This window comes from Puma concolor, chromosome A1, assembly GCF_028749965.1.
Source record: "Puma concolor isolate L17-30 chromosome A1, mPumCon1.1.hap2, whole genome shotgun sequence".
Lineage (NCBI taxonomy): Eukaryota > Metazoa > Chordata > Mammalia > Carnivora > Felidae > Puma > Puma concolor.
This window is the reverse complement of record NC_141667.1, coordinates 60,380,889-60,403,613: the sequence shown is the minus strand read 5'-3', so window position 1 is coordinate 60,403,613 and position 22,725 is coordinate 60,380,889. Positions and strand designations below refer to the sequence as shown.

The following is a 22,725-nucleotide window of genomic DNA, read 5'->3' as shown; positions in this document are numbered from 1 at the left end:
CTTTTCCTGAGAGACAGAAAAAAGGTAGAGGAGAAAATTTGAGGTGGGTTTCTTGGTGGGCAGTTTGCTTTTGAGAAGCCTCTAGAAAACCAAAGGGAAGAATCCAAAAGTTTGCCCCAGAGGCTTATGTGGAATCTGAAAATCACACCACAGAGTGTAAAAGCCATCTCTGGCAGTTAAACATAAAAAGTCCTACCCAACAAACTGACCTCCGAAGGACTTACTCATCTTACTCATGCTCCTCTGGGAAGAGTAATGCTTCCATGTAGAGGCTGACATATTCTAAAGATGCCTCAGAATTAGTGGGGGAAAGTGGATAGAGCCTAATTCTAGGCACTGGGAGCCCTTGGGTCTTGGCTCTGGTTCTTTCACTAATTAGCTTGATAAACTTGTACCAGTGCCCTTCCCTCTCTGAGACTCAGTTTGTGTGTTATTGAATACAGGGGCTGATTGATATTGGGTGGTCTCCAAAATATTCAAAAGAATTTTAAGTTTACATGTAAACTGGGAAACTGGGTTCAAAAAACCTTAAACCAGTTTCCTTACTACAAGACTTCTCAGGGTCATAAATATGCTCATCAGAGATGCAGATCTCCAAGAGAGGTGAAAGTGAGCATTTCTCACCCTGTTTTTGCCCAAGATCACCCCCCACCAACATTCTTGAAGAAACATGTAGAACTAGTAGTCGTCAGAACACACATGCAGAGATTTTGGATTAGGTGGTAGCTAAGAGTGTTCCACTTACACTCCCTGATTCTGTATGGCTGGTGTCCTGTGTACCTCCTGTTTTCCCCACTTGTCCCTTCCTCCGGGATGATGGACTCCCAGGCTCTGTTCTAAAGTGTTCTCCCAAGGAAAAGCAAGTACGCTTGAATGCCTATGAAGTCACTTAAAGATCTAGTCAGACTCATGAAATCCCCCATCAGCTTAAATGGAAAACACAGTCCTTGCCCCCCCCCTTCGCCCCCACCCATTGTACTGTGCTCAGAGCTCAGACCCAGGCCCAGCCTAAAGGGATTGCAAAACATGCTCTAGCGTGGACTTGGGAAAACAAAGAAAACTCTACTCTTTTCTCCTCCAGACAGTCTGAGACGCTTTTGTGCCCTTGGGCTTTTGCCCAGTTCTCTCATCTGCCTCAGTCCTGGTACTAAATTGGTTCAAGGTTTGGAGGAAAGTTTCAGAGGAAAGGATGTTTAGAGTTCTTAGAAGCTGAAGTCACTCTATGGACCAGAGCATAGACCACCTATGGCCACCAGAGGGCGATGACAACAGCTTCGTGTAGAAAGCTGCTCCCAAGAATAACAGCAGTAAATTACACCTAATGTGTTTATGAATGATGGAGGGGCTGAAGTGTGTGCGACTATACATGTATGTGCAGTTGGATGCCTGCAGCTATGATTCTGAAAACATGCTAAATAGAATAAAATAAAAGCTGCACCTCTACTATATATTCACAGGATATGGCCAAGTCGTTGAAAATTTCCTTGAAGGAAAATGAGGTAGAAGGAATTAGAATAGCATTCATAATTGTAATTGTGGTATGCGTGATTGTGTGTGGTGTGAGAGTATGCATATACACGTGTGTATTTGAGTGTGAATGTGTAGATGGATGTGTGTGTGTGAGCCTGAGTGTAAGCATGCGTGTGCACAAGTGTGTGTGCACACGCATGTTCAGGGCTCATTTAGACTTTGCCAGTATGAGCAGACTTCAAGGAAGTCTGGGCAATGTTTCCTACAGTTCCTGCCCTCTCCCTCCAAACAAACAAACAAAATCATTCCTACAAGTATTTATGGAGCCTCTAACACACGCGCCCCTCCCCACCAGCATCTGGAAAAGCTCAGACCTGGCCAATTTAGAGCGCTATGGAAGAATGAAGGCTCTGGGGGCTGAAGGGATGTCTCACATGCGAATGACTGTTTTGCAAAAAACACTTTCTCTTCTTTGATGCTCAAAACATCCCAGTGAGGTGTGCCCAGACAGAGCTGTGGCCCCTTGCTTTGAGGAAACCAAGGCTCAGAGGTGATGTGATTGGCCCAGAGTCATCCAGTCAGGAAGCAGAAGCTGACTATGAACAGGCATTGTCAATCCAGGGGTCCAAGTCCCTGCCATCACTACTTTGAGCAGCACAGCTGGCACTGGGTCTAGGCAGAGCAGGACATGTCTCCGAGTAGGGGTTGACAGCAGCGACCTAAACAACACGGACAACCATTTTATGTGACACATGTGACTGTGAAGTGTGTTAGTATCAATACAATAGGTCCTTTAGGAAGAACTTGGATCTTTGCCAAGATGAGGTAGGATCTTTGCCAAGGTGAAGTAGGATCTTTGAGGATCTTTGTAGATGAGGTAAGGACGAAGCTCCTATCGGCTGTGATGTAAAACATGAGTGAATGTGAGTGCTGCGGTTTGGGGTACCTAGCAGCTGTGTGGCCTTGGGCAAGTCACTTGACTTCTCTGAGCTTTATTTCATCTATAAAACACGGTACTCAGATGCCCCCTTGCGGGACGCTGTTGGAATGGAAGGAAGGACTAGGAGCAGAGTGCCTAGCTCAGTGCCAGAATAAAGAAAAAGTGCCACCAGCGAGAACAATCCTTAGCTCCTTAAAAGTTAATGGATCTCAATTCTGGGGCCCTCCTGGCGAAGCCCCTTTCCTTCCCTCATCTCCTGCCTCCTCCCCTCCACGCTCTCAGTTGCTCCAGCAAAGTTCCCAACTTAGTCGACATGACGCGCGGCTCAGCCAATGGGAGGCGGAGCTGGCGGTTTTGGGGGGGCGGGAGGGGTGGGCCCCGCGTCTCCGGTGTCTGCCCTGCTCAGTGAATGGAGAGAGCGAGCGCCGGCCAGCTCACCCGGCTGCCCCGTGCCCCAGCCGCCGCCGCCGCGCTCCCGAGCTCAGACTCAAGCCGGACCTCCCCAGGCGCCGTGCCCCAGTGCGCTCGTCCTCAGGTCCCCGACCCGGCCCACGCACTGGGCTGCGGGCCACCGGGGCCAGGAGGCGCTCGGCACCTGGGCACTCCGAGCGATGCGCAGCGGGGCAGCGCCGGCCCCGCGGATGGAGCTGCTGCTGCCGCTACCGCCGCCGCCGCCGCCCGGCGCGCCCCGCTCCGCCCGCGCCCCGTGCGCCTGAGCGCCGAGCTCGCTCCTCCTCCGCGCCAACTCCGCCGCCGGCTCCCCAGGCCGCTCGGGCTCCGCGCGCGCTTCCCCAGGCTCCACGCGTCTTGCCCCGCCGAGGCAGCCTCCTCCAGGCGCGGGCCCCTGCACACCATGGCCACCGGGCGGACAGGGGCCGGCGCCGCCGTGCGCGCCCGCCTGGCGCTGGCCTTTGCGCTGGCGAGCGTCCTGAGCGGGCCCCCAGCCGCCGCCTGCCCCACCAAGTGTACCTGCTCCGCCGCCAGCGTGGACTGCCACGGGCTGGGCCTCCGGGCGGTTCCCCGGGGCATACCCCGCAACGCCGAGCGCCTGTGAGTACCTCCGCCCCGCCCAACCCGGGCCACCCACCTGGGTCCATAGTGGGGCCCCAGGCACCAGATCTTTCCTTTCCCTTTGGCCGCACTGGATGCAGTCTCTGCTGTCACCCTCTCCTGGGTCGGATCTTTCCTTCTCTGAGTTGGGGTCTCTGGCGTTGGGCACGTCTAGAGAGAGGTCTTGAAGCCCACCGGGATGGGCAAAGAGCAGTGTTTCTCTAAGGGTGAAGGCTCCAGACGTAGGGCCCGGTGACAGCTTCCAGCAGAACGCTGGCAGGAAGCGAAGGGAGTAGACAACACTGCAGCCAGCGAGGTCTTAGGGTGAGAGCATGGGGTCTGCGCTCATGAAAGAAGGGAGGCGAAGGAGAAAGCTGAAGGGTGATGGGGCGTCAGGGCACGGAGAGGGGAGAGGGCCGAGACTGTGACCAGCTTGGAGATCAGAATGGGCCACTTTCCGGCTGCCCTTGCGAGCGAAGTTGGGTGTGTGTGTGAAGGTCTAACTTCTGAGGAACCGAACGAATTCAGAGTGGGTGCTTGCAAAACCCGCCCTGCCTGGAGTGCAGTCTCAGAGATGCCAAGTTGCAGCCCGGGTGAATTTTTTATGGCTCGGTTATAAATGCCTCCCCAAACGGGCCGGAGAATGGAAATGCTGACAGCCCTTTAAATGAGACCGAGCGCTATAATCTTACAAACCGCACTCAGCCTCGGATCCAGGGTTTGGCAGCGAGAGGACAGGCGTTTGGAGAGTGGGGTGGATTGACCCTCGTTTTAACCCCAATTGTGCAACCAAATATTTACTTTTCATATGTCAACGTTTTGGAAACATTTATCATTTTGATCCTCGGACCAAACTCAAAACTTGGACTCCGAGGGTGGGCTCTTCCCAGCCCGCAGTTGGGGAGTACGGAAGGAGGGAGAAATGGTGGAGGGGGTTGGAACCGGCCTGGGAACACAGCCCAGAAGTGGGTGAGGGTGTGCTCCAGTGTAATAGACTTCTCCACGTCTTGCTCTCTTTGTGTCTCCCTTCCCCACGTGTCTTAGGGGTAGGTGCGTGGGTATTCCGTTCTGCCTTCTTGACTTTAGGCTGGCAGAGAGAGAGTGGCATGAGACTAAGTGGATTGTCCTGGAGTGTGTTATTCCTGTTGATCACGTCCTGTCACCCCACTCTCTTCCTCAAACTCTATGTGTCCCTGGGCAGAATCTCAAAGGTACTACCTACCTTTTCCCTGGAGCTTTCCTGTGGCTCAAAACATCTTTTTTTCAAGTGCGTTGATTATTCTGTGTGGTCATGAAATTCTAGAGGGTTGGAGCTGAACCTTCGTTAACACATGTAGAAAAGGTTCAGAAATGTGACACAACTTGCCCAAGGTAATACAACAAGTTAATGGCAATAAAGGGGCCACAATCTAGGTTTCCACAGCTTAATTCAGACATTATAGTTTACCATACCAGTTACAATTTTGTTTTAGTGGTATTTTGGGGGTAGCTAACACTGTGCTAGCCATCTTTGGAACAAGGGTCAGTGTGGGCCAAAGTCTGTAAACAGACAGTCTTGGGAGGGTTCTGGCTGGGCTTGGGTCTTCGAATAGGGTGCTCTTGCTACTGTTTCAGGTATACCCTGCAAACATTCAGTTTGCTTTGCCATTAGGTCTCCTGTTGGGAGTTTTGAGACTCCCTCTCCTCCATTGTAAAAAAACATGGTGCATAGTTGGGAAGCCAGGGGGAGTGAGCCCTTCTCCTGCTGTCATGGAGGAAGTCTTCAAAAGCTGCAAGCACAGCACAGCAGCCAATATGCCACCCACCTACCTTGGGGCTGTCCATCTGCTCTACAACTGGAGAAACTGGGTGGAGACTGAGTCCTGGGCGTTCACATGGGGCCCTGCTGCAGTCACGGTCATTCGCAGACCTTGGCAGAGTGGGCTGTACTTTGGAATAGTCTCCGGTCACTGGTGCCTCTTCGGCTGGGGTGCATTGGGTGACGCGGCTACCCAGTTTAGCTCCTCATTCTGTTCTCCTTCCTCCCTGGGAGAGGGGGCAGCCTTTAGAAGAAAGCTGGGCAAGGAGTGCTGCGGGGCTAGGAGCAGCCTACCGACAGTCCTTCACCACCTCTCACCCTCTTTTGGTCAGCCCAGCTGTAACATTTGAATCTCGGGTTCAGTGTGTGTGTGTGTGTGGGGGGGGGTGATGTTTGGCATTTCAAAGCTATGGAAAGGATTTCTTTAGGGAGGAATTTCTCATTCATCCCTCTCTTCATTCATTCAACAAACATTACTTGAACCCCTACTGCATTCCAGTAACTGTATATAAAATCATTGCATATACAGAAGAAAACTGGCAATTCAGCTTAAGGAATGTAAGCAAAGGACCGAGCAAAGGGAACTTCCTTTAGTGAGTCTTCTAAACTTTCCAGGACTCATTTCTTCATGGGGCATATGTTTTGTCAGCATCAGCATCATATGCTCGGGACCTTCCTAAAATCCAGTTTTCTGATCTCAAATGTTTCTGTTCTGTTTTATAACAAAGAAGAAACATTTCTGCCTTCTGCATTCCTGCTACTTTACCTCCCAGAGAGGCTTTCCTGAGGAGTGTGTGTGGTTGGTTTTCTGGGGGTTTTTGAGTTCTGAGGCCTCATTTGCTCATGCTACCCCTTAAGGAAAATCTGCCGGGGGATAATGTGGTCACCATTTGGACTTTGCTTCAGGCCTGCAATGGGGTCTGTTATATTGTTCATAATTAAGCTGGTATCAGAGTTGGGAGGGGGGGTCTGTGTTCCAGCTTCTTCTCCATAATGTCAGCACATTGCATAGAAAGAGAAACTCTATGTCGTTTATAAACTACCAACAATCTGTTTCCCTCAATGAGGAGGTGACACCCACAAGAAAGCTAAATAAACGGAGGGGAGAATTCAGTGTAATTTATTATCCGTGCAGCAAAGATAGAGGACAAGAGGAGAGGAAGTGAATGGTGGTGCCTGAAACAAAACATTTACCATGGAGCACAGAGTAAACAGATGTCGCATTTACCCCTCTGAGTACAAAAGGAGCCCACAGATGTAATTCTTCTCCAACCACAATCTCAGCCTGGAAGAAGAGGAGACAGATGAAAATGAACTCTCATGAGGGGCCCCTTCTCTCTGTGCTGCCTAAAGGCAGGCAGAGGCCTACTTCTCACCCACGGCGAGGTGGTGGCCCAAACAGCAGAGTGGGGCAAGAGTGGACATCTTTGGTTTTTCACTTGGCTCCGGAACATGCTGGAGACTGCTGTATTTAAATAAACATTTCCTGTTTGCGAAGGAAAACGGGCGAAAGGCTGAAACGTGAGAATGTGGTAACTTAATTTTCTCCATCACTCCAGATGATGGCAAGCTTCGCCGGTGGTTGCGTCCAATAAAAACCAACACCGTGTCACAGGCTTTCCCTCACTTGACCACAGAGGTCTCCAGGTCAAGTGGGAGGCTTTCCAAGATGCTCTGTGGCCAGGCCCTGCATCCTGGTATTCCTAGCCTCAGGGCCAGCCCAGAGGACTAGGGGCAGTTTGGTGAATCCTGGGGCCTCTCTGAGCACAGTGCTCTCCTGGTGAACCTGTGGGTTGGACACGAGCAGTTAAGTGCACCTGCCTCCAGTGTACTGTGCAGCTGAACAGATTGTTCTACCTTTCGGGGCTTATTTTCCTGAAAGCAGAATTCTCGTGTAGTCCTAATAGTTTTCCTTGTATGGGCCTCTTCCCCTGTGCCTAGAACAGTGCCTGGCACATAGTAGTTTTTCAACCAGTATGTGTTGACTAAATGAATACATCTCAAAAATACAAGTTTTTCTTTGGTTCTTGCACGTGAAAGATGGGCAATTAGAGCTTTGCATTTTTTATGTATGGCCAAGGGCAACTTACTAGTAACCTATTACATGAGTTATTAAGGGTTCCTGAAATTTAGCTTTCATGAACTAAAATTATTGCCTTACTAGAGTTAGCAAGGACTCCTAATGAGTGACACAACTCTGGAGTCTGGTTGCCAGGCATTGCTTAGCAACCTTGCAAAACTCCTACTGTGCACATGCCCCTGAGAAGAGCTAGAAATCCCAAACACTTAAACTGTAGGCCTTTCTAATCAGGAACTCATCAGCATCATCCTGCGCTCTCTGTGGTTTTTGATTGCTGCTCTTCTTGTATTAATTGATGTATTTGTAGGATCATTATTAAGTTTTGCTTTTGCGGATCATCTGGGTCTTGTATATTTCTGCATTTTTTTGCATCTTAACAGTTATTTTGTTCCTCTCTGGTTCTGTTTGTTGTCACTGAGTTCGTCCTCCCCTGGAAAGTGAGAATGGTAGATCTGAGAGCCATGGAGTCTTTTCCACCAACTAAGTGGACTACATGGGCCGTGGCAAGGTTTCAGAACCCTGTGCCTATTAGTTCAGGGTGTCGGCTCTGGAGGCAGAAGGCTCTGGTTTGAATTCTGGCTCTGTTACATCTTTGCTGTTGCACCCTGGGTGGGTTACTCCACTTCTCTGGGCTGCAGTCTGTTTACTCCCTTTGTACTGTATTTCCACAGCTGTACTACAGGGATGACGATCACTCTGGCCCCCTGTGTGCATGTTGTGAATGTGGCCTGAGACGTCACATCATACACTCAGCACAGTGCTTGGCACTTCGATTCTCCAGCTACCTCTCCTTACTTGGAAAGTATGCATAGTAAATGTTCCTCTTGGGGAATCAAATGAAATAATGGACAGGAAGTGCTTAACACAGTACCTAGCACTTAGGCCTCCATCAGCCATTAATGGTAGTGACCATGGCCATTATTTCTATGGCTTCATCTCAGGCCCCATCCAGCTGGAAAGCTCGAGATGCCCACTCTAAATGTACCCCATGGAGGCAAGGTCTTCGCCAGCACGTAGGCTGTGCCCAGCACGCTTGTGCCTGGTCCCCCTCCCCCTTCCTCTCCAGTTAAGCCCAGGTTGGCCTCCGTTCCATAAAAAGGGGATTACAGTTGAAGTGGTTTATATCTTTTCCATGGGCGTGCTGCTTTGTGGTATATTTAAATAAGGAATGCATTTTATTTATTTATTTTGGGGGGTTAGATTTTCATGGGGAATTTTTGGCCCTGACTTTTTTTTTCAGTGCTCATTCCTTCTGTCTTTCCCTAAATACCTTTTACTGACTTCCCATGTCTGCCTCTGTTACTGCTTTTACTTGAAACAGCTGTATTTACTAGTATGCTCCACCCTCATTATGTAAGGTGGTGTTAACCCTTTTTAGAACTGTTGAAAAGGAAACAAAACAAAACAAGTCATGGGAGGCTTTCCCAGAAAGCTGTTGTGGACCATAACTAATTCCAGATAGGATAGATGCAAAGGGTGCCCTGCTATGGTGCATGGTGTTGAGTTTTCAAAGCTCTTCATTATTTGTCATTCTCCAGCCTTAAATTTAAATCAGTCTTGCCCAGGTAGGAAGAGCTCACAGTGGGAATCTTCTGCTTCTCTGTTCTGCAGACCTGGATTATGTTTTGTAAGTAGTGCTATTGCTGGTCTGCCAAAGGCTGTACTTTCTTCCCACTCACTGTGGTCTTCATAGTTCTGTCGCCAGCACTATATTTGATACGCCATTCTCTGGGAAAAATTCCTCAAGAGTGTGTGATTAAAAGTCCTCAATAGTGAGGGGAGAGGGAGGTGAGAAAAGTAAGGATCTTTAGGTAAAGGTATAGACTTTAGAGCCAGATAGGGTCCTCTCCTGGTTTCTCCATTTACCAGCTGGGTGACCTCAGTTTTCTCATTTGTAGAATGGGAATAATAAAAATACCGCACCCCCACCCCCCCGCCTTCATAGGGTGCTATGAGTACTGAATTTACTCGCATAGACTGCCTAGATCATAGTGCAGCCTTTATAAGTGTGGCTGTTATTGTTATCATCATAATTCTTACCAACTATAGTCCTTCCAGAGCTCCAGATAAAGCCTGACTTGAAACAATACAGATTGTTAGGGTTGAAAGGGCTCCTCTAGTCCAAGTTCACAGGCAGCTTGATCTTCCACCAGCGTAATTTTGGAGAGAGCGGCCATTCTCCTTTGCTTGGTTACATCTAGTGGTGAAGAACTCAGTTCTTTCTAAAGCAATTAATTCCATTTTAGAAAACAGTTTTAACCTGAAATTTTTCTTTGCCTGGGGGTTGAGCTTATCTCCCACTGACTGTTGTTACACAGAGCAAGTATAATCCTTCTTCCAAATGGTAGGATTTCAAAAATTTTATTGCCGTTGTGTTTCTCACTACCCACTTATCTAAGTCTTCTCCTCTCTTCCATACATTTTTATAATTACCTCAGCGGCTCTGTATGTGTTAGACTTTGAGACAGGCCCCCTCCCCATTCCCAGTTGTCTTCCTCTAAATACGTTTCACTGTTCTTTGCTCGTATTAGTTTGATTGAGTCCTTGCACTGCCTTGCTACCTTGACTTTTGTTGACATCCTAAAGGAACATTTTCAGTTTAGACAGGCACACCCCTAGGTTGGCTCATTTCTACCAGGCTATTCCCTGCCTCCCCCATGTCTTCCAGCCTTCCCTGCTGTTGATCCTATTTTCCCCATCCCAGATTTGTGCAGTTGGCTTTTTGGAGTCTAAGCGCAACACTTTGCATTATCCTAATTAAATTTTGGCAAATAGTTTAATTTCATCAGCTTTTCAGCAACATTTTCTATTTTGATTCTCCCATCTAGTGTGTTGTGACTCCTCCCCCCACTCCCTCTGCAGTGAGGAGCTTGCCCTGTGGATCTTTATCCAGGTTGTCAATATAATCAGCACAGTCTTCTCTGCTCTCTTGAAGTCTTTCTATGGCCAGGATGTGGATCATGTAAATATATTGTCCGGTTCTTTCTGGCTGGGAAATTTTGAGGTCTTATTGGCCTGTAGCATCTTCTTTCCCTGGGGTTCTGTTGTTCATATTTTCTCTGGAATGATTTCCTATTAATGCTTAATTCCTCTGTTTGTTGAGTATTTTCTAAACTATTGGTTTCTCATAGCACTTTCCATTGTGATTTTAGCTTCACTCTTGTTCTAGTAGTCTTATGCCAGAAGCCCTACCAGCATAGGATGTGGCGTGTGTGTGTGTGTGTGTGTGTGTTATTCTCTCCTGTAAAGCATTGTAGCCTGAGAAATGGGGCTCTTCTGTCAGTGGCAGAGCTCAGCTGAGAAGCCTCACTCTTGTAAAGTGATTTCCTTTAGCATCTTGGGTGCCCATTGGCACAGAGCACATTCGCTTGAGTAGTGCTGAGAATGAATGTGTTGGAGGATGAAGCATAGAGGTGCACATGCTTTCCCCAAATTGCTAAACAATAATAATGATAATGACAATGACAATCACTGCCACCGCACCAGCTGCTGTTTATTGAGCCCCTCTTTGTGCCTGGCACAGCTCTCCCACTTTACACACTTGCTCTCACTTAATCTAACAGTCATGCAAAGCAGAAGCTCATCCTGTTCTCATTTTACAAATAAGGAAACTAAGAGAGGCAAAGTGACTTCCCCAGGTTGGAGCAGTAGAGTCAGAGCTCATTCACGCAGGCTGGTCTCAGCTCCATGCCCCACCCGCTGATCATGCCAATCTTCAGCAAGCCTTTGAAGTCGGCCCCCTTTCTTGTCTTCCAAACCCAATCCTCAAGTAAGAAGAAGAAGGAAAGAAGGAGGAAAAAAGTGAGTCCCAGTTGAAACAGGGAGCACCTGTTTGAAGCAAGGCACCCCCCGAGAGGAATGGCAGTGCTGTGTTCTGGACCGCTGGTGGTACAGCCGTCATGTCCAGTTTGGGGAAGTAGGCGGCATTCAAATTGGAGCTTGAAGGATGAATAGTGTTCCCGGAGGTATTAATGGAAACATGGTAGAGATTTGCAGAAGTTCATCGTTACCTGGAACGAAAGAGAGCCTGCACCCATTTTAAAATGATAGGAGCGGGGCGCCTGGGTGGCGCAGTCGGTTAAGCGTCCGACTTCAGCCAGGTCACGATCTCGCGGTCCGTGAGTTCGAGCCCCGCGTCAGGCTCTGGGCTGATGGCTCGGAGCCTGGAGCCTGTTTCCGATTCTGTGTCTCCCTCTCTCTCTGCCCCTCCCCCGTTCATGCTCTGTCTCTCTCTGTCCCAAAAATAAATAAAAGTTGAAAAAAAAAATAAAATGATAGGAGCAAAGGGGGGGTCTGGGTGTCTCAGTCAGTTAAGCGTCCAACTTCAGCTCAGGTCATGATCTTGCAGTCTGTGGGTTCAAGCCCTGTGTTGGGCTCTGTGCTGACAGTCCAGAGCCTGGAGCTTGCTTCGGATTCTGTGTCTCCCTCTCTCTCTGCCCCTCCCCTGCATGCTCGCTCTCTCTCTCTCTCTCTTTCTCTCTCTCTCTCTCTCATAAATAAGTAAGTAAGTAAATAAATGAAGTTAAAATGATAGGAGCTATACTTGAGGAAGTTTCATCTAACAAGGGTGTTTAGAGATGGTCAGGTCTTAGGAAAAGTATCACCGTGGTTATGTGGCTAATTATTATTTTTATTTTGGATTTTAGGGGATAAACCCTCCAAGAAGGTCCTGATGAGGCTTCTTGACCAGTATTCTTCCCCCACAAGGATCTGTTTAAATTTTTGTAGGGACTGCCTTTCTCTCCAGTTAGAGGTACCACTTGCCTTCTCTCAGCCATGATCTCTGGGCTCCCCCACCCTGAGATCAGGTCCTGATAGAACAGGACAAGTATAAGATGCATCCTGGCTGGAGTGAAGATGACTTCACTCTTCACAACCTTATCACTGCTTGTGTGGCCTCAGACTCCTCTTGTCCGAAACACCAGTCTGGGTTCTCGACCCCTGATTCATTCTGCACTTTGGCAGTACTGTGAATTATGGTTCCTGAAAGTCAGCCAGCACATTTAACCACCCACCTTGACTCCCTCTTGAGTTTTTCGGCCTCCCTAGTTCCTGTCTGCTACCTGGCATACCCACTCCTTGCTCCCCTGCACTCCAGAATTATTAGTGTATGCCTTGACTCTGGCTGTGGAGTTCATGGTCCTCTTCTGACCTGAGTTGTGTGTGGGCTTAACCATGGACCTGTGTATTTTCTGCATCTCTCCTTGAGCTTGAGCTGCTCCTGGTCCTTGCCTTGACCCTTCCAGCTTGGCTTCTTGCCTCCTCACCTTCCCCTGCCTTCCATGTAGCTCTCCATAGCCTTGGCGCTGAATTCAGACATTCATTCTCTAAGCCACAGGTCCTGAGATTGCATTGCAGGAGCATCTTTGTGGCCTGGACCTTCCTTGGAGACTGGAGACTCGAGACTCCAACTTGTGCTTATGTCCTGGAAACAACCTCAGACTTCATCTTCATGGCCACCTGAAAAGCATTTTATGATGTCTAGCGTGAAATGTAGAGATGAAATATAGAGATGTTCCAGGGCTGGACTCTGTGAATGATAAATTGCTTGCAACATTCTCCCAAGTTATCTGCAACCCAAACAGAGGGTAGAGCATGTTTTTCTGTATTGAAAAGCCCAGCAATGGTGATTTCATTGAAGAGATGTCCTGTTCATAAATGTGTTGCAGAAGTTTCTGGACTATCTAGTACTTTGCTGATATTCTTTCTTCTCCACATCTCTGCCCAGCCCTAGAATGTAGATAGAGAAGTGTTTTATATATGGGGTTTCTAACTGGTATTAATGTGAAACCAGTAGGGAGTCCAATTTGATATAACTTAAAATGAGTAAAAAGAGGGTGCCTGGGTAGCTCGGTCGGTTAAGCACCTGACCCTGGATTTCAGATATCAGTTTCCTTGGTTCGAGCCCTGCGTTGGTCAGTGCAAAGCCTGCATGGGATTCTCTGTCTTTTTCTCTCTCTGCCCCTCCCCCGCCAATTGTGTGTACATGCGCTCTCCCCCCCCCCCCCCCAGTAAATAAATATTTTAAAAAATGAGTAAAAAGACCCAGGCAGAATCCTGGTTTCCATCCCCCTCCCCTTTTTCTTTTAACTGTGGGACTTTGTAGGAGTATCTTTCTGAGTCTTAGGTGCCTCATCTGTAGCCTTTAGAATGGTAGGACTAACCCTTCTCTCCTGGGGCTGATGCAAGGTTTATATGAGATCAGATGTCTGCAGATACCTCCTAAATTTAGTGCTCTGCGAATACCTTAATGAGTCCACCCACGATATCTGATTTTAACCACTAAATCCTGTATTTGAAAGATGATCAGTGTGAATTTTCAGAAGAGGAAATGCAGTGAGTTCCAAGTCACCCATGCCTTCACGTTCTTGTTGGGGGTTCCTTTTCACTTACTAAGGTGCATTGTTTACAAAAGCAAAGAAAGCGCCCCACTAGCCAAGTCAGCAGCCCAACCAGGTGGAGCTTAGAGGACTTTTTGTCTAATAGAGTAAGGAATAAGTGGCAGTTTCCAAGAAAGTAGAACCCCATAAGGGGCTGTATGAAGGATGAAGTTGTTTAAAGGAACTATTTATTGAGTGCCTACTATGTGCCAGGAATGGCGATGCATAAAGCAAGCAAAATGTCCTCATAACTAGGACAGCTCAAAATAATATGATGTAGTCTGGGCCGTTGCTTCCCACAAAATGACTGACAAGGCAAAGGCCACCATGCTAGGTTCAGAGAGGAGATTCATAGGATGGCAGGGGAAATGCTAGAACAATGAGGGAGGCGGGACACCAAGCCCTCAGGAACCACTGATGAAAGCGAGTCTCACTCATCCCTTTTAGTGGGTACAAATATGCAGAAAAACTCACACATCATAAAAAAAAATAGTACAAGTGGAATTAAAAAAACTCATGGGGAAAATATTAATCTGAGAACAATTGTATCCGAGAAAGCATTCAAGTATGCCTCTGCAGCTAGCTGGCAAACAGCACAAGTTCTGCATTTTATTAGAGCCCTAACTCTGTGTAGAACACTGACCTTATTTGAGAAGCATTTCATAAACACTGACACACAGCACAGCAGCATTGAGGCTATGAGGAGATACAGGGCCTCCTCTGGGCGGCCAGCTTCCCTTCCTGGACGCTTGCAGCTGTAACCAGACCACTGGACGTTGTTCCCCTGTGGTGTTAATTCACTTATTCTTCTCTCTCAGGTTTAACAAGCAGGTAGGAATTTTCTCAGGGGAAAATGAAAGAGGGGGCTTTGGACTGAAATGTGCTCTTTGGGCAAGTTTTCCTGGGAGTGCAGTGGGTCATGAGCAAGACTAAGCTTTGGAGGGAAGGGTCTGAGAACTTAGATTTGGCCCAGTTTCTTGTTGGAGATCTCATCCTGTGCCTGGAAACCAGTGATGTGTATGTGTGTAGGAGGGTGGTTCTCAAGCAGCTTTTACCTGGTCCTGTGGAATAGAAGACCCGTGGCTTGCAATAGCCCTAAGAAATGTGTGCACCGCCTTTCCTCCTACTACAAGTTGGCAGTTTTCTTTCCATCTGCTGCCAGCTTGAAAGTCCTGAATTTCTGCCATGGAACTCGGTTCTGTCCCTCCCCCTCTCATTTCCTTCCTTAGCTAAGAGATTTTTAGGCTTTTGAGGCATGTTTGGAGATCATCTGGTCTGCCCCTTCCCCACTGATCTGACCCACCTGGACAGAGAAGTGTCTCAGAAAAATCGTGGGAGGGGATGTCATCTTTGTGGTGGGAGCTTCCCTTCTGAGAAGCTTGCCTCCTTTCATTTCAGCCTTGCTCACAGCATTAGTCCTGAATAAAGATCTCTCAGCCTTAGGAAGCCTCTGCCAATCTGAGAAGCTAGGGAGAAAGAAGAGGGACCAAATCTAGTACAAAAATAAATAAGTAAATGAAAGGGATAATGTGGAGCTAGAGGGGAGAGGCACAAAATGGGTGACTTGGGATTGCAGTCCCAAGACCCTAAGCACCAGGTACAAGCAAGTACCTAAGCTTGTGTAGAGTCTAGAAAGGGAAGCCCTCAGATAGGAAAACTGCAAGGGAAGGGACGCGGGGAACCAGGACTGGAGTGGGAATCCAAAATGGGAAGGCCAACTACTTCATGGGAGTTTTTAATGAGTCTAGTGCCCCCCACCTTCTAATTACTTCTTACCACAAGATGGTAACCAGTCTGTTCTGTTTACTCTGTTTACTCATACATTTTAATACTTTCTGAAACATTTCCCATAAGCTTCCTCATGCCCTGTGTCCTCCTTGTATGTTCTAGAAATTTTGCAAAGACCTAAATCTCCTCTGCGTTCTTTCCCGACTGGAGCTGCATGCTGATTCAAGCCATATTCAGCCAGGAAGCTCTCTTGCCGTCTTTAAAACAAGAAACATCTTCTTCTGAGAAGACTGCACTACAGTTTTCTTTGTCTGTGTTGCTAACGAACAAAGAGGCCCCGTTGCAAAACAGCATTTCACGAGCAGAGCGGGGCTGATAGCACCTCTTGCCAAATGTGACTGTGTGTAGTTGTGTGTGGGGGGAAAACAGCTTTGTCAAGAGGAGAGCCGACGGAGGCAGCTCTGGGGAATTTTTAGCAACTGCAGCATGGTGTAGTGGAAAGAATGCTTGCATGGGAATTTGGAGACCTGGCTGTGCCTCTGACCCACCGTGTGACCTCGGACAAGTCACTTGACCTCTCTGGGCCTCAGTTTCCTGGTCTTTAAAGGGGATGAAGGGAGCAGGCTGGATGATCTCCAAGGATCCTTTCAGCCCCATGCATCCTCACTTCTGGGGGCTGGGATTTGAGGTTTAGACCTGAGCCAGCATCCATCCAACCCAAGGGACTTTCTAGAGGCAATAGAATGGCCAGGACAGCTGCTTCAGGGAGTGGCTGGTCCTTGATTAAGGCTCAAATAATTAGCTCAGCTCCACAGTTAGCCTTCTGAAATTAAGAAAGAAAAAGATGTTTAGGTTCAAAAATAGCAGTTGGGGTTCCTTAAAACCGATTGGCTTTGGGCTTTGTACACTTTATGCACAGACATAATTTCCCTTCCTCTATAGAAAGCTGTTTAAAGTATTGATACTGGAGTTAGTGTGACCCGGCTTAAATGCCATAGCTAGGTAGGTAATCTTGGGCATGTTCTTCGATAGTAACCTGCTTCATTGGGTTGCTGGAAGGTTCAAATGAGGTAATACATTTCAAGCTTAGAGGGCAGTGTTTAACCTTAAATAACCACTCAGAAAGTCATTTTTCTGATTACCTATTTCTGCTTAACAAATCATCCCAAAACTTAGGGTTGGAAAGCAACAACCATTTCATTGGTTGTTTCTCCATGCTTCTTTGAGTCAGGATTTGGGACATGGCTCAGAGGGATGGTTTGTGTCTACTTCCTGATGTCTGAGGCATCAGCTAAAGAATGTGAGAAGACTAGGGGAGATTTGAACCGCCGGGTGTTAGAATCATCTTCAGGCTGTTCTCTTACACATCTGGCAGACAGGCTGGGTTGACTTGAAGGAAGGTTGGCCTTAGGCTGGGATCGTTGACCAGAGTCCCTCCATGTGACTTCTCTGTGTGGCTTGGGCTTGTTTGCCACATGGTGGCCATGAAGTGTTCTAACTTCTTACATGGAGACTCAGAGCTCCAAGAACAATGTGCCAGTAAACAATCCAGAGGTTGCATGACTTTTTAGGAACTAGCCTTAGAAGCAACAAAGTGCCCCTTCTGTTGTATTTTATTGTTCTAAGCAGCACAAGTTAGTTAGCTTGCATTCAAGTTAAGGACCACCTGTCAAAGAGAAGTCCCAAAGAATTTGTGGCCATGTTTTAAGACCTCTGTAGCCATACAATTATCATTGTTACTTTCTGTACTGTGTATATAATATCTTAACTAGATAAGAAGCTTCTTGAAGGCAGAAGCTATACATTTCTCTACAGAGGTTTAGTACAACACTTATGAACGTAAAGCTAAGTGAACACATTTAAAAAAATCAAATTGACTTGGATAGATAGGAGGTTTAGTGGAAAGACCCTGATCATTAAAGCCAAAGAGAGTTTGGTTAAAAAAATGAATTAAAAAAATGTGCCCTTTGGCAAATCACTTGTCTTTCTAGACTGAGTTTTCTCACTCCCCGCTCAAATGGAGACGTTATACCTATCTCAAGGATTGTTGTAAGAATTAGGGATAATATGTGCAAATGGCCAACACATATTTGATGCTAATGAGCATTGTGAGGCGTTGTGGCACTGTGGCAAGCACATAGATGCTCAAGGTGACAGAGTGGTTTCAAATCCCATTGCTTTCTTTTCTTGGAGGGCAAAATGGGTATAATAGTATATTATGTCTAGGTTTATTGTAAGGAAGATTAATACATCATGTAAAGCTTCCAGCTCAGTCCCTAACACACAGCAGGGACTTAATACCTGTAAGGCCTGTAAGAGTACCTGTTGAGTAGCCACAGTTAAAATTGCTGTTCTTTTGTTTGTACACTGATTCCTTTATGAATTTATGCCTCGAACAATTATTTATTTAATGCTCATATCTCATAATAGCTTCATTTCTTAAGTCCTTGCTTGGTAGGGCCTGTTAATGCCTAGATCTGGGGAGATACATTCATGGATGGAGAATTGGCCCTTCAGCAAGGAGCTCACAGGTGCAGGCCAGCTGCTTGGGACAGTATTCTATCTGAACACAGGTGCAATTGAGTTTTAATTGTCCCTGTTGACTTTTGACCCGAGAGTGCCTCCTGGCTTCCTCCAGTTATAACCCTTTTTGCTCAGATATCCACATGTGTCCTTTCCTCTTTGAGCCTGTCTTCTTATTTTTTTTTTTAAGTTTATTTATTTTGAGAGAGAGAGAGAGAGAGAGAGCCAGAGCACATAAGTACATGCATGAGTTGGGGAGGGGCAGAGAGAGAGGGAGAGAGAGAATCCTAAGTAGGCTCCCCACAAGGGGCTCCATCACACGAACTGTGAGATTATGACCTGAGCCAAAATCAAGGGTCCGAGGTTTAACCGACTGAGCCACCCAGGCGCCCTCTTTGGGTCCGTGTTCTTTACTACTGTGTAACTACAGGCAACATGTGAGCTCTTTGTGTCTGTTTTTGTTGTTGTCTTTTTAAAAAGCATTGTTTTCCTAGCTCAGATGTGTCAAACTATACCAGTCTGGTCTGTGTGGTGCCAAGAAGGACACTCAGTCATTTTTCCAGGTGGTTCCTAGGACCTGAGGCTCTATTAGGAACCATTGACTAGGAGCTCCTCCCTTTCTTCCTGAAGATCCCTCCCCAAAGCCCTAGCCTTAGCCTTTTTTAAAAAACGAGTCTAGAGAATCTGATAAATTGTCTTTGTCTTTAGAAAAATACACAGACACAATACGAACACAATGTATTTTGCAGACGATTTTGAGGTTATTCATGGCCACCTCACCAGGTGGCATATTTCTTCAGAATGATTCTGTTTCAGTGATTTTGATTACACGATCTTCTGGCCTTTTGCTGAGTTCTACTTGAGGATCATAGTGTACCTGTGAGACTTAGGTCTCACTTTTCCAAGTCCTGCATCCGTCCATTGCGGTAGACATGTGATGTGTTTGGCTGCCAAGAACTCGGCTTTCCTTCCTAGCCAAGTATCATCTTCTGCGCCCACAGGATGCAGTTGACTGGGTTTGTCACCAGGGGCCTTGCCCTCCCCTAGTCAGGGGATGGGCTCATGCCCCAAGTCAAGTCCTTTGGGTGCTTCCTGCCTGGAAATGGAATCTTAACCAAAGGGATGAAGAGATTGGACATGATGGCTTGCCATTTCATCTAAGCACTTCTGCAAAATGGCCAGACATGCCTGCTTTTCTTTTCCCCAGACCTGTTCTTCAGATTCCCATTGAATCCAGAAGTTCCTGATAGCCTTCTAGTGAATTGCCTTTTGCTCAAGCTTATAAACTTGCCACCAGATAACACTGAGAAAGCAACAGACAACAGACTTGTGGAGGAGAAAGTGGCATAATGAGAAAGATTATGACTGGCGTTTGGAGAAAGGCAGACCCAGGTCTGAATCACAGTTTTACCATTCACCAGCTGGGTACCCTGAGGCAAGTTCATTCTTCTCTTAGGATGTCAATGTCATTGCAAAACAGGGATAATGAGTCCTGAAACCTTGAGTCTCAAACTTGGCTGTGCTTGGAAATCACCTGGGGAGATTTTAAAATTACTGGTGCCTGGGTCCCATCCCCAGAGATTCTCTTGAATGATTTTGGGGTGCTTTCCTGGGTGTTGTGATTTTATAATGCTCCCAGGTATTTCTGATGTGCAGCAGCGTTGGAGAAAATTGACCTAAAGAAATTCTTCAAATTATAGAGGAGATTAAATGATAATAAGCACAGTGGAGGGATTGATAAAAGTCATTCTCCTTTCCTTTCCTTTCTTAAGGTGAGCCAGAATCGCTTGCCTTTGCTTCTAGTACGGTTTTCTTTGTTTGGAACAGTCATCGCCATGCATGACAAGCATGGTGCAATATAACCCTGCTTATTTATACCATTTGAGGTGAAGGCCAATCGTAGATGTAGCCAGAATTATAGAATATACAAAAATGTGACTAGTGGCACATCTGGGGAATAACTAGGACGAGTTCAACAGTGTTTTGTGAGAGCGTTCTATGGAGTAACTGCTTTAATGAGAGAGGAAATTGATTTATAATTACCATGGCAACATCAAAATAGAGTGATGTCTCCCCAAGGGACCTGGACCAGGACCCATGAGGATTCTCTCCCACGTCTTCCCTGTAACTTGCTGAGTGGCCTTGGCTCAGACAGTTCATCACTCAAGTCCTCGGTTTCCTGAGAGCACATTTTCTGATGGGTGCAACTTCAACAGAATTTTTTAGGAAATCTGTTGATGTGACTGTTGTTAAGACACTGATGAAAAGATTCTATAGGAAGCAGAGTGAAAGCAGGGCCTTGAGCCTCTCAGAAAAGATAATTATAGATATCGGTTCTCCTATCTCCCCTCTTCCCCTACCCCACAGCCTCTCCCACATCTTACCATGTAGGAACCTGTCCAAACCTCTATCTTTATGAAGGGCTTTCTATAGAGGGGGTACCAAGGGAAACTCCTATCTTAGCCCAGGGCTTCTCTACCTAGGAACTATTGACATTTGGGGATGGATTTTTTTTTTTTTTGGTTGTGGGGAGCTCTCCTGTTCATTTTAAGATATTTAGTAGCATCCCTGACCTCTACCCACAGATTCTAGTATAAGCAAGCCCCTCTCCTGTCTGACATCCAAAAGATGTCGCCAGACACTGCCAAGTCTTCACTTCCAGTCTCAGCGAAATGGGTTTAAGTAAACAGAGCAGCATAAATGTTGTGGGTGCACAGTGGTTAACCTCCTTAGTGCCCTCAAATCCCAGGGAGCCAGACAGCTATCAGGAATCCCTACATCCATTGTTACAGATGGGGGTTCTGAGTTCCAGAAAAGTTAATAGTAATCATAATAACCACCGGCTACCATTTATTGAGTGTTTATTATGTGTTATGTGCATGGCTAAGTGCTTTATATATTATATTGTCTCAATTAATAGTTACATTGACAGAGCTTGCAAACCAGTGGCCAGTAGGCCAAATTCAGCCTTCCAGTGTGTTGTACTTGGCTCACATGGTATTGGCTCATAGAGTTGTTATTTTTCTTTTGAATGTCGGTTTCTTGCCAACATTTTAAGATTGAGTGAATTCATATAAAAATCTACCTCCAGCTTCTTTTTAAGAAGTTGGTAAATTTGGGGGTACCTGGGTGGTTCAGTCACTTAAGTGTCTAACTCTCGATTTTGGCTCTGGTCATGACCTCATGGTTCGTGGGTTTGTGCCCCACGTTGGGCTCTACACTAAAAGTACAGAGCCTACTTGGGATTCTCTCTCTCTTTCTCTCTCTGTGCCCCTCCCCCACACGCAGTATGCTCTCTCACTCTCTCAATACATAAGTTTTCAAGGTAAATTTGGCAGTAGGGGGTCAGATTGGCTCAGTGGTAGTAATTGTCTGGTTTTTAGATGAGGCATGTCTCCTTTGCACTGCAGTCCCCACCACTCCTGGCTGGGACTCCAACTGTGTGTCAGATGCCATTTGGCATCATGTTATTTTTCTTTTGCTTCCCTCGTTGATGTCACGTGCCTGGCTCCTCTAGGTTGTTGTATTTGTGGCTCCTTCCTTATACCTACCCTGTGTTGCATATATTACTGTTCCAATTTTAAAGTTTATTTATTTATTTTGAGAGAGGGAGAGAGAATACCAAGCAGGCCCTGTGTTATCAGCACAGAACTGGATGTGGGGCACAAACCCATGAAATGTGAGCTCATGACCTGAGCCAAAATCGAGAGTTGGACCCTGAACCGACTGAGTCACCTGGGAGCCTCAGTTCCCATTTTAAAGACGGGAAAACAGAGGCTCAGCCAAAGGAAAGCTCTTGTCCAAATTCACACAACAAGTAAGCTGGGAGAGAAACCCGAGCCCTCGACCTTGCCAGCAAGCATACCTCTTCCCGACATCACAGAGTAGCTGCTGGGAGAGCCTCCCTGCATCCCAGGATGCCCCAGCCAGATCTTCGGCAGCTTAGGGTTTCCTTGGAGAACCAAATCTCATTGCCCTTTTGCTCACCAGGAAACCACATGTCACCAACATAGGAAGAGTGTCTTCTGAGTGTAGCTCCCAAGCTGCGTTTCCCCTATGTCTGTGCCACTCTTTGGTCTGTGTCCAAGGGCTGCTCACACACTCCCACGTAGCTGAGGGGCCAGCTGGTGTGTGTGCTTCTGCCTAAGATGAGGCTGCTTGCCTGTGGGGAGGCTGTGATTGCTTTAGGAAATTAAGTGGGAGTGATTAATTAGGAAATGTACTGAGGACTCTGGAAAGAAATAGCTGAAAAAGAAAAAAAAATTGGAACTCTAAATATGGAATGCTTCTGGCCACATGGCTAAGGATGCTGTGTTCAGTGGAACTGAAGGCATTTGATTCTGTTATTTCTGCTGCTGCTGCTTTGATATACCCCCCTTGCATAAGGATGCTGGAAGGAACCACAGAATCAGCTGGCTCAACCTCTTCTTTCACCAAATGGCAGAGAGCTCAGAGAGGCCACCAGGGGAAGCTGGCAGCTTCGAAGGAACAGCAAGGCTTGAGACTCAGAAAGACCTGATGTATAATCCCGGGCAAATCTCTGAGTCTTGGGCTTCTTACTGTGAAACCAAGGTAGCACTGGCCATTGCCAAGAGTTGTTGCAAAGAATTAGTGAACAAAAGCATGAGCACTGACTGCTTCTAAGTAACATGTGCCAGGCACTGTTCCAGCATGTTGCTGTGTTTTCTTGCTCTACAACAGTCCTATGAGGGGGGTACTATTATTAGCTCAATTTATAGATGAAGAACAAAGGCAC

The 22,725-nt window shown here is 46.9% G+C and overlaps 1 protein-coding gene across 1 annotated transcript in view; it reads left to right on the top strand.

Annotated features, from left to right (window-relative positions):
- The first annotated feature begins 2,823 nt into the window (after positions 1-2,823).
- The window catches only part of SLIT3 (slit guidance ligand 3), a 594,085-nt gene continuing 574,183 nt past the window's right edge, over positions 2,824-22,725 (top strand). Inside the window, exon 1 of the mRNA XM_025923495.2 lies at positions 2,824-3,460. Within this exon, the coding sequence (XP_025779280.1) occupies positions 3,264-3,460 (197 nt within the window). The 5' untranslated portion in view covers positions 2,824-3,263. The remainder of the gene's footprint in view (positions 3,461-22,725) is intronic.